A 15745-nucleotide genomic window follows, 5' to 3' on the forward strand; every position below is an offset into this window, starting at 1 on the left:
GTTATTCTTTGTTAAAAGAATTGGCAGAATTTCTTTTTATCTGCTGGGAGGAACATTTAAATTGCATTAGAATGACTTATTCCATCACAATATAAGAGATCACTAATGAAGTCTTGGTAGACTTGATTTGGGGTATGTGGTTTTGTGCTTTCTCACTTTCTTCCAGGGTGTTTTCACGTAGGCTTACTATAACTTTTCTGTTTGTTTTAACAGTCAATTTTGCTGCCTCCCCCCCCCTTTTTTGCAAATGCTTATTTATGTGGATCTTATTCTCTGATTTGATATTTTCCATGTTCTCGTTTTCTGTTTGGTGCATTTATGATTCAGTCCTCCCTTAAAATTCTGAGTAGTGATTTACAGGTTATATTGAATTCTTATCAGTGATAAACATCCTTATCGGGTCCAAGTGTTGGCAAATGTTACGGGTTGGGGCCTCCTCCCAAGCCTAGGACTACATAATATCTGGGTTTGAAGAAAGCGCCTTTAAAGATGATTAAACTAGCTGGGCATGGTGGCACATGTCTGTTACCCAGAATTTTCCTTTTCCTTCTGAATTTATTTTTCTTCATTTTAGTGGAATTCCAAGAGGGAGAGAGAAGACCCATAAAGCCTGCTTTGTGTACACACACACACACACACACACACACACACACACACACACACACGTTTCTCATAAAGCAGCATCGTATGAATGTAGTAGTAGTGATGGACTGAATTAATTATCCTCCTTCTCAACTCAGATGTGAAGCCGTAACTCCCAGAGTGACTGCATATGTAGGTGGGGTTTTTGAAGAGGTAATTAAGGTTGAGGGAGGCCGTGAGGATGGAGCCGGATCCTCTCGGAAGAGGAGGAGACTCCAGGGAAGCACTTCACAGACTAAGGACCACATGTGGACACACGGGGCGGTGGCCCCAGAGAACACAGCCCTGCGGCACCTCTGCCTTGTACCTCCTGCCTCCAGAACTGTGTGAGGAAAGAGGTGTCTGTTGTTAAAGGACCCCAGTCTGTGGAGCCCTGACACACGAATACAGTGGCTCAGTGGACTGTATGAATGTAGCTCCCATCTAGGACCCACCGCGAGGGTGGTAGATGGGAACTCCTCCGGTCCCAGCCCATCACTGCCCTGTCCCTTCCTCCAGAAGTAGCCACTCTCCTGACTTTTCTGGGAGTTACTTTTTAAAAAATTCTTTAGGTTTTGTTTCCCTATAATTGACAGACACTGCAGTTTTGGCTTTTTTTCTTTTTAGATTGTTTTTAAGGCTTTTCCTCTGTTTTAAGGCTTTTCCAGCCATTTGACCCCTGTGTTCTCAGTCTGTCCTCTCCGGTATAATTTAACATCCTCCTTGCCCTCTTGTATTTTTTTTTTTTTTTAAGATTGGCAGCTGAATTCCAGTGCTTGATCAGATTTGGGGTTTATCCCTTCAGCAAAATTATATGTTGTAGTGTTTATTTTTCTATCAAAAGACATATAATGTCTGTTTTTCAGCTCTTGGAAGTGTTAGTTGTTGATGTGCAATGCTTAGATTTATTATCTCATTAAAAGTTGTAAGATGATGATATTTGAATCCTGTCATTTTGTTTTCATTTATTAACTGGAATAATTATATAAAAATATGTTTGTTTTATCTCCTATTTGGCTGTTTATTTAGGAAAGTCAGGATAAATATTTGATTCTTTTTATTTATACAGTTTTTTTTTTTTTTTTGTGGTACTGGGGTTCCTGGAAGCCCTTCTACCTCCGGGCTACACTCCCAGACCTATTTTTATACTTTTTTAAATTTGGAAACAGGGTCTCTTAAGCCAGCGCGGCTGGCTTAGTACCTGCGCGATCCTCCTAGTTCCGCCTCCCAAGTGTGGGGATTACAAGTGTGTGCCACTAAGCCTGGCATTTATACAGTTTTTAAGATTCTCTTTTATCCTCAGAAATTGGCCAGTTCATCCCCCCCCCGCCCCCCCCCCCCGGCCTGGGGGTGGAACCCAGGGACATTTGACCTCCAAGCTACACCCCCTGCCCTATATTTTATTCTTTATTTTGAAACCAGGTCTCACTGAGTTGCAGAGGCCCTCACTAAGTAGCTGAGGCTGTCTGCGAACCACGATCACCACGCCCGGCTCCTTTTTTTAAGGATTAAAATCGGATTTTAGCATAGTCAATAGTTTAAAATCAGTTGTAGTTTTAATCTTCATTAAAGCCAGATTGTGCCATCCTTGGGCAGCAGGAGCCCCTCAGATTCACTCCTGAGTAGGCCTCTAAATGAGAACCAGTATTTCAAGACCTAGTGTAGGCAGCAGTGCTCGTTGCTGGGTTGATCCCGGTTCTGAGCCTTCCTGGTGAGCAGGAGCATATGCATATGAACCAGCATGAAGTGTCCTAGTCCATGCTGATGCTCCGTTCAGAACTACATCTTTCTGTGTTACTTTTTATTGAAGTATTTAGTATATAAACAGAAGAACACAAGTCTTAGGTGGCCAGGTGGTGTGTTTCATGAAGCTGCAGTTGTGCATTCACCACCCCCGATCCCTTCCCAGCCACACGACCCCTTGGGTCTGCCGTCCTCCTGTCTGAGCCTCCCAAGTACTGGGATTACAGGCGTGTGTCGTCATGCCTGGGTTTGTCCTGACTTTTAAGGGCGCAGGTTGGCTTTGGCTGTCGGTCCTCAGCTCTGTCTTTGAGAGTGTGATTAGGGACCGGTCAAGGGCTGAGAGACAGGCTCAAGTTTCACATAAGCAGTGGTGGTTGTTGCCAGCTGAGGAATGCCTCTCACTTTCCCCATGAACCCTCAGTGACCTCGTGGAGCCTGGTGCTTTGTGTGGAGCCTGGCTCGAGATGGGCTTCAGATCAGAGCATGGATCTGACTTGTCTCTCTTGGGAAGTACCATTCTCTGCGGATTATCGTGTGTTTATGTAATCTCTTCTGTATGAGGAGATGCCTGGCTTCTCAGCTTCACGTGTGGTCTCGGTCAGACTGGGTGGCTTAAACACCAAACATATTCCTAACGGTTTCAAAGGCTGGAGGATCAGGGTGCCAGCTCATTCCGTTCCTGAAAAGGGGTCTGTTCCTGGTTTGCAGATGGGTCCCTCCTTGAAGTCTGCCTAATGTGAGAAGATAGAATGCTGTAGTTTGGATCTGGAGTTTCCTCCAAAGGCCCATCTGTTGCAGAGGTTCCCAAACTTAAATTTGACCTACTGCCCTCTTTTCAGAAAAATAATTATCCAGTGCCTCCGCCCTAAAATTTACTTTCCTTAAGCAAATAACAGCTGCAGTGACATATTGCATCCTTTTATGTATCTGTATCTCATTCCAGTCCCCCACCCCTGGAGGCAGGGCTGCCCACTCAGGAACTAATGCAAGGCTTGGTTTCCAGGTGGGTGTTAGTGGCAGGTGGTTGGAACTCGCAGAGGTAGGGTGTAGTCAGAGGCTGTCCTTCCTTAGGGGCCTGGCCTTGAAGGGGATATGAGGACCCTGCTTCTTCCTTTCTCTACCTTCCATGAGGGGATGGGCCTTCTCCTGCCACCTCACGGTGGGCCCAGAGGCGTGAGTCTACTGGTCATGGCTGAAATCCCCAGGGTTGGGAGGCAACACAAATCTCTCTCTTAAGCTGATTATCCCAGGTACTTGTACTAGGAAGCGGAGTAACACAGAACAAGCTCTCTGGACCCTTTATGAGGGCATTAATCCCATCATGGGCCCCACACTCATGACCTCCTGATGTTCCCTCCTCCCAGGACCATCACCTTGGAGAGAAGGTTTGAACATAGGAGTTTTGGAGAGGCGCATGCATTCAGTGCACATCCTATGGGTGATAGAATATCATTTGCTTTGTCCCATAATACTTATTGGACTTCTGAATGATAGTACTGGTATTAAAAACAGTAATGATAACTATGGGATACAGTTAAATTTGTTTTTGCATATGTTCTCTCCATTCTCCTCATACTGTATCCACATACCATACAGCCATCATCTTAGAGTCACTTCCTCTTAACCCACACTTTCCCTTAGTTCTGCAAGTAAACGATGGTCTGTGCGTAGTTTATGCTCACAGTAGTTTTAATATAGTATTTCTCTAAAGTCATTTTGTTTTTCTAAAAGCTTATTGTCTAGGAGACTATTGTCAGCTCAACAACAACTTTTGAATTCTTAATAGGCTCTATTGATACCTGAAGAACACTTTTGCTGGGTATAAAATTGTTGTTTTGCATTTTAAGATCTTAAATATGTTTCTGTTTTTTTTTTCTGGCATAGATTACTAATGGCAAAATTAAATGTAGTTTCCTTTGAGCTATAAGCTGTGTTTGCTTAGAAGTTTTTAAAGGACTTCTTTCAAGTCCAGTAAAGCTGTTGTTGTGCTTGGTAGTCTCAGACATAAGGTTAGTTTTCAGTATATAGCTTCAGACCATTTTTTATTTTATATATATATATATATATATATATATATATTTATTTATTTATCTATTTTTGGTGGTACTGGGGTTCCTGGAAGCCCTTCTACCTCCGGGGTACACTCCCAGAAATATTTTGTATTTTTATTTGGAAACAGGATCTCTTAAGCCAGCACGGCTGGCTTCAAACCTGCGCGATCCTCCTGTCTCCGCCTCCCAAGCGCAGGGATTACAAGCGTGCGCCACCACGCCCGGCTTTACCTTCATTTTCTATATAATCTTCATTTCTGAAATGATTTTTTTTTTTTTACTTGTGAATGTTACTTGGACTTGGGTTTATTTACCTCTTCTGATTTTTTAAAAAAATCATTTTCATTATATTTTAGCTTATTTGGAAATTGTGTGCTTTGGGTAGGCTTCATTGTAGAAACATTAGCTGTTTATTTTTGTTAAGAACTGTGCACTGCTTTTGATGGCAACACTTTATAACTTTTCTCTGTGCTGTTGGAGCAGCACCTGTGCTTGCTAGGTGAGAGCTCACCCTGAGCTCGCCCTGAGCTTTACCTGGCTCCAGGTCTCAGTACCTTTGCTATCTGTTAGTTTTTCTCACCTCTCAGAGGAGGCTTGCTTGTATAGGTTTCCTTTTAACCCTTTCAGTGCTCCTTCCTTCTGTGTGGCTTTGCCCAGGCAGCTTGCTCTGAGGTGGCCTGCTTCCCCTTTTTTTTTACCTGTGTCTTTGTCTCTGTGTCCCTTTCACTGCTTGATTCCCCTGCAGCACTTTCTCCTCAGTGGGAGGCCTGGCCTGGAGGGCGCTCTTGAGGTCAATTTGCAGGGCCCATGGAGTTGAGTGGTCCAGCCTCACGCCTGCACTTCCCAGTGCTGAGGAGTGGGCAGAGCCCCTCCCACTAGAGCTCTGTCCTGAAAGTGGCCCGAGTCTTTCCCAGTGAGCGCCCAGGCGCCGGCCCTGCTCCTGCCGAGGGCGTCCAGCACCTTGGCCACTGGCTGCGGTGATTTGTTCCTACTTGCTTTTCTGTGCTTTGCAGTCCTGAGAGTTTTTGTTAGCAGTGCACATCAGAAATGATGCCTGAGTGTTTGGCTTCGGTACCTGGCCAGTTGTATAGATCACGTGGAGAATTGTAGTTTACAGAGAAGTGGTTTGTCTTATTCAGAGACAAGAATCTCCCTTCATCAAGTTGACATCCTTGTCATGAAGACTAAGAGTGAAACTGTTAAATTTACAATCCTCACTTAATACTGAAGGCTGATAGTGTTCTTGTGGAATTATCATACAGTGTACTAGAGAACTAATTACTTTTACTAATCACTAACAAGTAATTAAAAATTATCCAGAATGTGGCAACTAGTAGAGTATATATTAGTACATTATTGAAAAATTTTCTTGAGGTCAGTTTTTACTATTAGCTAATGAAGTGTTCCAGATACTTTAGTGCAAAAAAAAAGCTTATGACTTTGGGGCATAATTTATTTGTTTTATGTAGTTTTGCCTAGAGAATATAGAACATGTCAGATAAAATTAGTCATTTTGTAAAAATTCAGAGAACTGGGAACTTAACTGTCCTTCCTGATATACTAATCATAATCTCTCTGATTTTCTCAACTTGAAGACCTCCTTGATTCTAAGACTATCCTGTTAATGGTGTGTGTGTGTGTGTGTGTGTGTGTGTGTGTGTGTGTGTGTGTGTGTGTTATCCTGGGGATTGAACCCAGAGGCACACTATCTCTAAGCTATACCCCTAATCCTTTTTTTTAAAAATTTCTGTTTTGGAGCAGTCTAGCAATCGTGTTAGGTTGCTGGGACTCTTGCTAACTTGCTCAGCTTGCCCTTGAACCTCCAGTCCTCCTGTCTGAGCCTTCCAAGTACCAAGATTACAAGTGATTGCCACCATGCCTAGTTCTGAGAATATTTTTATTTTTATTAAAAAAAACAAAACTGGCTACTCTCTTTGTTGCATGGACTTGGAGAGGGCCCAAGAAGGAAGATTAAGATTAAAAAATTAGAATTCATCTGGGTGTGGTGACACATGCCTGTAATCCCTTACTTGGGAGATTGAGCCAGGAGGACCACAGGTTCCTGGCCAACCTCAGCAGTTCAGTGAGGCCTTTTGCAACTTGTTGAGACTCTGTTTCAGGGGGGGGGGGACACTAGGGCTGGGGGTGTAGCTCAGAGGTAGAGTGCCCCTCACAGAAGTACACAACTCAGCGATTGCTGCCTTCTTAGCTTAATTCTTTTCAGCAGTAACTCAAAGTCCTGAAATTTGAGATCCACTGTGTTAGAACATAGAATGCAGAGAAAAAATGACTCTTGGTGTTAGGGGGGAAACAGTATATTAACCCCCCACACACCATTCTGGTTTCAATTTCTGAAGTCAGTTAACCTGCAGTCAGCCATAGTATAGAAATACTAGTTGGAATATTCCAGAAATGAACAATTTGTAAGTTTTAAGTTGTGTGCCATTCTGAAAAGTGAAATCTTTTATTTATTCTTTTTATTGCACCCAATTTATAAATAGGACTTTATTGTATGTATGTGTAAGAAAAGCAGCAGCGTAGGGACCAGTGCTCTGCAGCCTCCAGGCATTGCTGGGCTCCTGCAGTGGACGGGACAGCGGGCAGCACTGGCTCTGGGGAGACTTGTGGCTAATGGACCAGGACACACAGAGACCTTTCCCTGGGTGCCCTTCTTTATCTTGTGATTTTGACGTTAAACCATTTTAAACAGGTTTTGTTTTTAGTGCTGGGGTTCTTGTGAATGTTAGATAAGAGCTCTACCACTGACCTTTATCCTCAGCTCCAGAGTAGTTTTTAAAAACTAGCTGTACTTAAATAATGAAATTTAATGGTTCTTAAGGTATTTTCCACTTCAACATTATAAATTTAAAAGACAAACTCAGGAAAACAATTTCTGTCATATCTTCTATTTTAATTACCACTCTTTTGTGTCGTAATGTAATTCAGGTGTATTTCAGCTCCCAATCTTAATTCTCCCCCTCCCCCCCTCCACCTCCCTTTCTTCCTTTCTCCCTCTCCCACATAGAAATTGAAAGAGGCGTAATCCATATGAAGACCTTAAAAGGAAGAGAAAGAGGGGGCGGTTGAATTGCATGTGTGTGACCAGGGAAGAGAGAGGCTGGAGCCACGCAGGTACAGTGGGCGGAAAAGCGCATAAAGGCGGAAGGCACCACAGTGTAGTCTTGCACCGTGTTCTTAAAATGAGATCTTAATTTGTGTTCTTAAAATGCGATCTTAGCCATGAATAAGGATTACCACAGAAAAAACAGCAAGTCCCCCGGGACAGACTCTCTAAAATGGGGCACTCAGTCATGTGTAGATGCACGTCATCGTGTGTGATGTCAGCACGTCAGTTTCTGACCTGCTGAGCAGTGCGGTTGTGTGACTACAGGATCTAGTATTGGGGAACACGTGTGCTGCCCCCAGTTAGTTGAATGCGTGTGTAGCGCTGAGGTTCCTAGATTAAGGTGTGGCGTGCCTTCCCTCCCTCCCTCCCCCTTCCTTCCGCCTCTCTGCCTTTGCCCTGGCTAGCTCTAAGCCATGAGTAGGGGGACATTTGTCGCTGGCACTTCCTGTCCCTCTTACGTTAGTATTGCAGCCATAATGTGCAGGCTCTTGTCATTGTGCTCTCAAGAAGCCATATTGATCTTTCCTGGGTACTGACAGACTCCAGAGCGTCTTCATTATGATCCTCACAACAAAACGTATCAATTTTGTATTTCCTGTCTAAGTAAGTGCCCATCTGCTCTGTGGTAATTAATCTTCTACTCAACCACGGAATTGTTTTTAAGATCTTAATGTGCCTACCCTTCCTTCCCCTTTATTTAAACACAGTCTCCTCCCCGCCACCCAGGGTGTGTGAAGACACAGTTGGACCTTGCAGTGCTGTGAAGGCTGCCCTGGTGCCCACGGCCTCTGAGGGCCTCCGCTCCGCCCGGTGCCCACGGCCTCCGCCCCGCTCTCCTTCCCAGCCCGTGGTGCAGTTCCTCGTTGCCATCTTGAAGCCCATGGTCACTCTGAAGTGCCCTGCATCTCCATCGCACCCTAGGCTATGCAAGTCATGCAGCCCCTGCCAGTGAGCTTTTAGCCATGGCCTGCTCCCTGGATCCCTGTGTTGGCTTGTGCGCGTGTGTACGTGTGCGTGTGCATGCATGCGTGTGTGCGTGTTTGTGTGAGCTTTCTTTTCTTCATTTTTGTCTACCTCAGCCACCCTCACAGTGCCTTTAAACTCATAGAGCTTGGGTTTTATTATTGCTTCACCAGCTGAACAGTGAGCTGCAGTACTTTCTTGACCTTCGACAGAAGTGATTACTCTAATTCTGTTGAGGAGTGTCAGTGGTAATCCAGGGTCTTCAGCTTCTGCCTGTGACTTCTGCTTCAAACTTCAAAAGATGCCTGTGCTTCTTTGTGACCAGTTCCATCTGTGTTTAGCTAAAGCTGGCCTGCGTTCACACTGAGGTATCCGTGGAGCCGTGAGTTATGCATGATCTCACGAGTCCCGCTGAGACTAAGGATAGAAACTTACTCGTAACTTACTCGTAAATGGGAGGGCGTCAGCTTCCTCATTGGTAAAATGAATTGTCTAGATTAATAGAATAGCATTAAGGCTTTTTGTTTTTCCTTCCTTGAATGAGAAAACTATGGAATATAGTTTCATATATATAAATGCCAGGAAATTAGAATCATTCTTGCAGGAGAGAATCATTCTAGGAGGGGTGGTAGAAAATAGATAGTGAAAATACAGTATTTAGTAGTATGTTGTGCTGGCAAGCAAGCTCCCACAGGTAAGGGGGGCCGCAGGTAGGTTGTGGTGGAATGGGTGATCGGGCTGTTTTTGTTGGGGTGGTTGGGGTGGTTTCCCTGAGGACGCAGCGTTTGTATAAAGGTGATGCTCTTAAAGGTGGGACTATCTTTGTGCGATGTGACTCCTTTGGTTGACTGTCCAATATGAAGTAGAAAAGCAGATTTCTGAATTAGAGTATTAGTCCAGATTTTCCTAATTATCTTTAATTTATGTTTAAAAAATGACTACTGTAATCTCGATACTTGGAAGGCTGAGACAGTTCAAGAACAGCCTTAGCAATTTGGGAAATTTTCAGCAACCTAGTGAGACTCTCAGGAACCTAGCAGGACCATGCTCCAAAAATAAAAAGGGCTGGGGTGTAGCTTAGAAGTAGACTGTCCCTGGGTCAAGCCCTGTACTCCACACACACACACACACACACACACGGCTAATATTTTCTAAAGTTTTGCTTTCCAACAAGAATGTAACATCTGAAATGAGATGGTTAACAACTGGCCAGGCGTGGTGGCGCACGCTTGTAGTCCCTGCGCTTGGGGAGGATCGAGCAGGTTCGAAGCCAGCCTCGCTGGCTTAAGAGACCCTGTTTTCAAATAAAAATATAAAAATAGGTCTGGGAGTGTAGCCCAGAGGTAGAAGGGTTTCCAGGAACCCCAGTACCACCAAAAAAAAAAAAAAAAAAAAAAGATTGTTAACAACTGAAAGCAAGTTGTCAAAAATGTGTGTGTGTTGTGTGTGTGTGTACTTACAATTCTTAGTAGTGAGTTTAATTTAAAAAACTTGAACATTGATAATTATAAAAAACATTGTAATTGGTACTGGTGCAAGGTAAACATATAAATCAATGTAAGAAGCAAAGGACCCAAAATAAACATTTATCACTGATTAATGTATAGAGCATTGACTTTCCAAGTTGAAACACATACATTTTACAGTGTTATTAAATTTGGCTGCTCCACTGCTAGATAATGAATATAATTGCATACTTATTTTTCTGGCCTAGATTCTTCCTGAGAACTTAACATCATTAATACCACATAGCTCTCCAAACTTTTGAAGATTATGCCAAAGGGTTATTTATCTGAGAGAATTACGTGAAGTAGGTCACTAACTTAAAGACTGCGTTCCTCTAGGATGTCACACTGGGTGATATTTAAAGTTTTCCCGGGCTGGGATTGTAGCTCAGTGGTAGAGTGTGCCTAGCGTGCATGAGGCCCTGGGTTTAATCCCCACCAGTCGGGGGAGGGGTCCTTCTCCCTAACTGTTTTTGAATTTTGAGTTTTTACTGATACTGTTAGGCCATTTTTGTTATCTAGAAGTACTTTGTACTCTGAGCACATCCAGCCGTGCTGATGCAGGCTGCCGTGGAGGCGCTCGCCGCGGTGAGTGTCCTGCCCCCGGGAGCCTCAAGGATCACCCATTGTGTTCACGGTTTTATTTGTGTGTCTTCTTAAGTCCTGCGCTGTGATTTACATTGTTAGTGTTTAGCTAGCTACATATATAGTATAGTTGGCTTATACCAATCTGATTAGAAAAGAACATTTATTTAGAAATAAAGAAAAATAGAAAAAGGACCTTGAATACTTGCCAACAGAAGGAGGCTTTCAGCTAATGAATCATGGACGAAGGTTTGCATAATGTATATGAAAGCACTTTGCAAATTCTAATTTTTTTCAAGTGCTAGTTGCCTTAAGAAGGACTATTTATCACGCTGTGCACTGTTGGTGGGAATGTAAACTGGTACAACTAGAATGTAAAACAATACTCAACTTTCTCCAAAAGTGAAAAATAGATTTGCTGTTTGATCCAGCAATTCTCCTTCGGGTATATATCTAAGAAACTGAGAGTGAGGCCTTAAAGAGCCATGTCTACACCCCTGTTCACAGTAGCATCCTCATTAGAAGAAAGTTAGAGGTGTCCATTAATGGATGAATGGCTCTACATCAGGAGAGTTGATTCTAACTGGTGTCCCAGAGACTTTTTGTCTTCATCAGGGTTGGGATAAGCCACCCATTTATAAGATGTATCCATTGCTAGTCTCATCCTTTCTTTTGGACAGTGTGGGCTCTCTTAGCAGGACTGCAGCACCCAAGTTCTGAAAATATCTCTGCTACCAGGAGAGTCAGAGCTGGGAGAACAGAAGCTTTGTAACACTAGACACATTGAGCCTCAGCTGTAGTCTGATCATGAAGCCATTTTAAAATATAATAAAAAGGAGGAGGGTTTTTAATCAATAATATGACTGTTAGAACCTTCTCAGTCATTGTTATAAAATAAAGAGAATGTGCAAGCAAGACGACTGAGTACAAGAACCTAAGAGGACGTTTTTATTTGCTTTGTAGAAAGATCCATGTGTTCACTGCTGTGACTACTTCTAGGACCAGGCACTATCCTGTGGGCTTTTTAAAAGGTGACAAAGAACTGCAATATCTACCTCTTGTGCTGAGCCACACTCACGCCCATCCGTTTGTTGCGTCTCGGTTGCATTGGGTTTCTTTAGTTTTGGGCGCATCTGAAAATACGTTCATATGTTTTCTGGTCATCTTCCTTTGGGGAGCTATCTGTGATTGTCCCCACATTTCATTGGGTGATTTTATCTTTTCCTTAGCAGTTTCTAACTCAACCCATATTAATATTTGCTACAGATATTTTCCTCAGTTTGTTTTTATATGGTTTTTTCCTTTTGAGTATGGTTTTCTACCTCTTAAAAAGCCATTTGTAGCCAAGCATGGTGGCGCACGCTTGTAATCCCCGCGCTTGGGAGGCTGAGACAGGAGGATCGCGCAGCTTCGAAGCCAGCCTCAGCTACTGAGTGAGGCCCTGTTTCCAAATAAAGGATTAGGAGGTAGAAAGCCCCTGGGTTCCACCCCCCAGTACCACCAAAAAAAAAAAAAAAAAAAGCCATTTGTATCTGTTTTTGGCTTCCAGGTTTAACATCTAGTTAAAGTCTTTCCTTCAAAATGCATTTTTTTTTTGTTTGTTTTTGAGATCTAAGGTCTGATCTTTATTTGTTACACTTTAAAATTCTTATTTTTGACTGGACTCAGACTTAGAAGTAGAAGCTCTCAGAGAGGACAGCCTGCGTCTCTTGGCAATCTATTCCTGGCGTTTTTCTTTGGCTTCCTTCATTCTCTTGGCCAAAAGTTTAGCATATTCTGCAGCCTCTTCCTTGTTTTTCTTAGTACGCTGTTTCTTCAGAGCAATACGCCGGCGTTTGTGTTGCAGGACGCGTGGAGTAACAAGACGCTGAATCTTAGGTGCTTTGGTCCTGGGTTTCTTACCTTCCTTATTTAAGGGCTTTCTGACAACATATTGGCGGACATTGTCTTCTTTGGAGAGATTGAAAAGTTTTCGAATTCTGCTGGCTCTTTTGGGCCCCAGGCGACGAGGCACAGTGGTATCCGTCAGTCCAGGAATATCCTTCTCTCCTTTTTTTACAATAACCAAGTTGAGAACGCTCAGATTGGCATCCACAATGCAACCCCGAACAGATTTGCGCTTTCTCTCTCCAGTTCTCCTTGGTCTATAGCAGGAATGCCCCTTACTCAGCAGTAGGCGAACACGGCCGTGGGTCAAGACACCCTGCTTCATGGGGAAACCTTGTTTGTCGTTCCCACCACTGATTCGGACCACATAACCCTTCCATTCTTCACCCAGAGCATCAGCGGCAACTTCTGTGGCCATACGCTTCTCGTAAAATATACGAAGTTTGCGTTCATCGTCCACTTCAATGAGTTTCTGGCAGCCAGTGGCTGGGAAGGAGATATTCAGCTTCATCTTGGCGCAGCTGATCGCCTACCCGGCGCCACGAAAAAGAGTCAAAATGCATTTTTGAGCCAGACATAATCCCAGCATTCGGACAAAGTTCACGGACAGCCTCAGCTACTTAGTGAGGTCCTCTGCAACTCAGTGAGACCTGGTTTCAAAATAAAGAATAAAAAAGAGGGCAGGGGGTGTAGCTGAGAGGTCGAATGTCCCTGGGTTCCATCCTCAGACCCGCCCCCCCAAAAAATGCATTTTTGAAAATTTCACCCAGTATTTCTTAGAGCGTTTTTCTGGCCTCGTGCTTAGACTTCAGGATGCGGTGTGTGGGCACCTCTGGGTGCGCAGTACTGTGTCCAAACAGCCGTCCAGCTGCTCAGCAGCTGTGTGCAGCTCTCTGGCAGGTGCCCGCAGAGCCCTTCACTTGGAGGCTTTCCGACTGGTAGACGTGTTGGACTCAGAATAGTGTCCAGATGGGACCCGTGCATGGGGAGTTGGGGTGCGGCTGGTGAGGAGTGACTGGTGTGAAGGCAGGAGCCGAGGCGGGCTTGTCAGAAAGGGCTTTGCAGGCCAGCCCTTGTGCTGAGGCCTCGGCCTCCACAGAAAGAGGCTGCTCAGAACTAAGGAGGCAGTGTTTCAGGAGAATAGGGTTGACATTGTATCCAGTGTATACAGGGAGAGATTGTTTTTACAGAAACATATAGTATTAGTTTGTCAAAATTTAAAACTAACTCATTAGAGTTCATTGGTTCTGCTAAGGAACTCATTGTTAATATTCCTGATTTGGCCAGTAGAGTTTTATAGTTACTATAACTTTAGCTTAGCTAAAGTGTGTCTGCTAACTAGTAAAACCTCATTACTTTATCATCTAAGGTCTTGACCAGAGTTGGCACACACTGTGGGTTGGCACAGCGCCGCCGTTGTGGCTTGCTGTGGGGCATCACGTGCCATGCTGGAGGACGAGGCTCAGGCTGAGGGCAGCAGAGCCGAGGGCTGGGGTCCGGGGAGATGAGTGGTAGGCAGCACGGGTTGGGAGAGCTGAGGGTTGAATGAAGGGTTCTTTCTCTCTTTTTTTTTTTAATAGATAAAATGCCTTTTATTTATTTATTTATTATTTTTTTTATTGGTGCACTGTATTCATACATCATAGTGGGATACAAACTTTTGTAGACATACATGCACACATCGCCCAGTCAGCCCCCACCCTATCCCCACCCCATTCTCTCCCCATCCCTCCCTCCCATGCTTGGCTTAGTGGTTGACATCTAGTATTATAGCAATTTATCCTAAATTAAAAATGATAATCTCACATAACAGTTTCATTTGTCTGATACCAAGCTTTTGATGACTTAAAGATAACATTTCAATATTTCTTTTTACTTTCTTTCTTATCAGAGAATATTTTTTTTTCTATTTTTTTAGGTGAAACTATCATATATTTATATATTTATTTTTCAGAAAAAAATCTATCCTAATATGGAATATGGACTCTAGATACCCAAAACGATCTTGAAAAAGAACAAAGCTAGAAGATATATATTTTCTGATTTCAAACCATATAAAGCTGCAGTAATTGAAACAGTGTAGTACTATTCTAAAGGCAGATATATAAACCATTGGAGTTAAATAAAAGCCTAGAGCTAAATTCTTCCCTATATTGTCAAGTTATTTTTGACAAGGTTTCCACGAACATTTGGTGGTAGAAATAATAATACTTTAAATACTGTTGAAACATAATAATTACATGGAAAAGAATAAAGTTGGACCCTTACCTAATCCCATATACAAATATTAACTCAAAATAGATAAAAGACCTAAATATAAATCTTACGACTATAAACTTTTAGGAGAAAATCTGGGTCATAAAACCTCACAACACTGAAATTGGCAGTGATTTCTTGGATATGATTTCAATGGCACAGGCAACAGAAGAGTATACAAACTCCCTAAAAAATAAAAAAAAAAATATTGTATATCCAAAGACAATGTAAACAGAGTTAACAGTTACTAATAGAATGGGATAAAATATTTCCAAATGCTATATCTGAAGGTATATTAATATTCCAACTAGACATCCTAAAAATAACAACAATAAAGGCAAACAATACCCTTTAGAGATAGGTAAAAGACTAACATAAGTAATGAATCTCCACAGATAACCAATCTTAGTTGACTGTTGAATGGAAACTCTTGTTTCTCTGGTTCTGGTGTGTGTTACCTATTTCTTCTTTGTAGTTAATCTCTTTGAGTATTTTCTCTAGTGCTGGTTTTGAAGACATAAATTCCTTCAGTTTCTGTTTGTCATGGAAGCTTCTTATTTCTCCATCTAATTTGATAGAAAGTTTTGCTGGGTAGGAAATTTTTGGCTGGAAGTTGTTTTCTTTCAGAGTTTGGAATATGTTACTCCAAGCCCTTCTGGCTCTCATGACTTGGTTTGGTAAGTCTGGAGTGATTCTAATTGCCTTGCCTCTGAATGTCACTTGGCCCTTTGCTTTTGTTGCCTTTAAGATTCTCTGCTTGGCTTCCACATTGGTCATTTTGACAATGATGTGGCGTGGGGATCCTCTTCTCCGATCCTGTCTAAAGGGAGTTCTATAAGTTTCCTGGACCTGTGTATCGACCTCTTGCTCTATGTTTGGAAAATTTTCTGCTATTACTTCCTTGAAGAGATTGTTGATCCCTTTGGTTTCACTTTCTTTTCCCTCCTCTATTCCAGTTATTCTTAGGTTAGCTCTCTTAAAATGGGCCCATATTTCTTCAATATCAG

The 15745-nt window shown here is 42.9% G+C and overlaps 2 protein-coding genes across 2 annotated transcripts in view; one reads left to right on the forward strand and one right to left on the reverse strand.

Moving 5' to 3' along the window:
* The window catches only part of XKR6 (XK related 6), a gene marked incomplete at both ends in the record, with an annotated part of 234654 nt that overhangs the window by 40131 nt on the left and 178778 nt on the right, over positions 1 to 15745 (forward strand). The gene's annotated exons all lie outside the window — the stretch shown is intronic.
* On the reverse strand, positions 12313 to 12993 carry LOC308273351 (small ribosomal subunit protein eS6-like; the record flags this gene model as incomplete). Its single annotated transcript, XM_080710433.1, has 1 exon — positions 12313 to 12993. One exon carries the CDS (start codon positions 12991 to 12993, stop codon positions 12313 to 12315), a length of 681 nt encoding a protein of 226 aa, XP_080566559.1.

Source organism: Muscardinus avellanarius (genome assembly GCF_963383645.1).
Source record: "Muscardinus avellanarius genome assembly, chromosome: 14".
NCBI lineage: Eukaryota > Metazoa > Chordata > Mammalia > Rodentia > Gliridae > Muscardinus > Muscardinus avellanarius.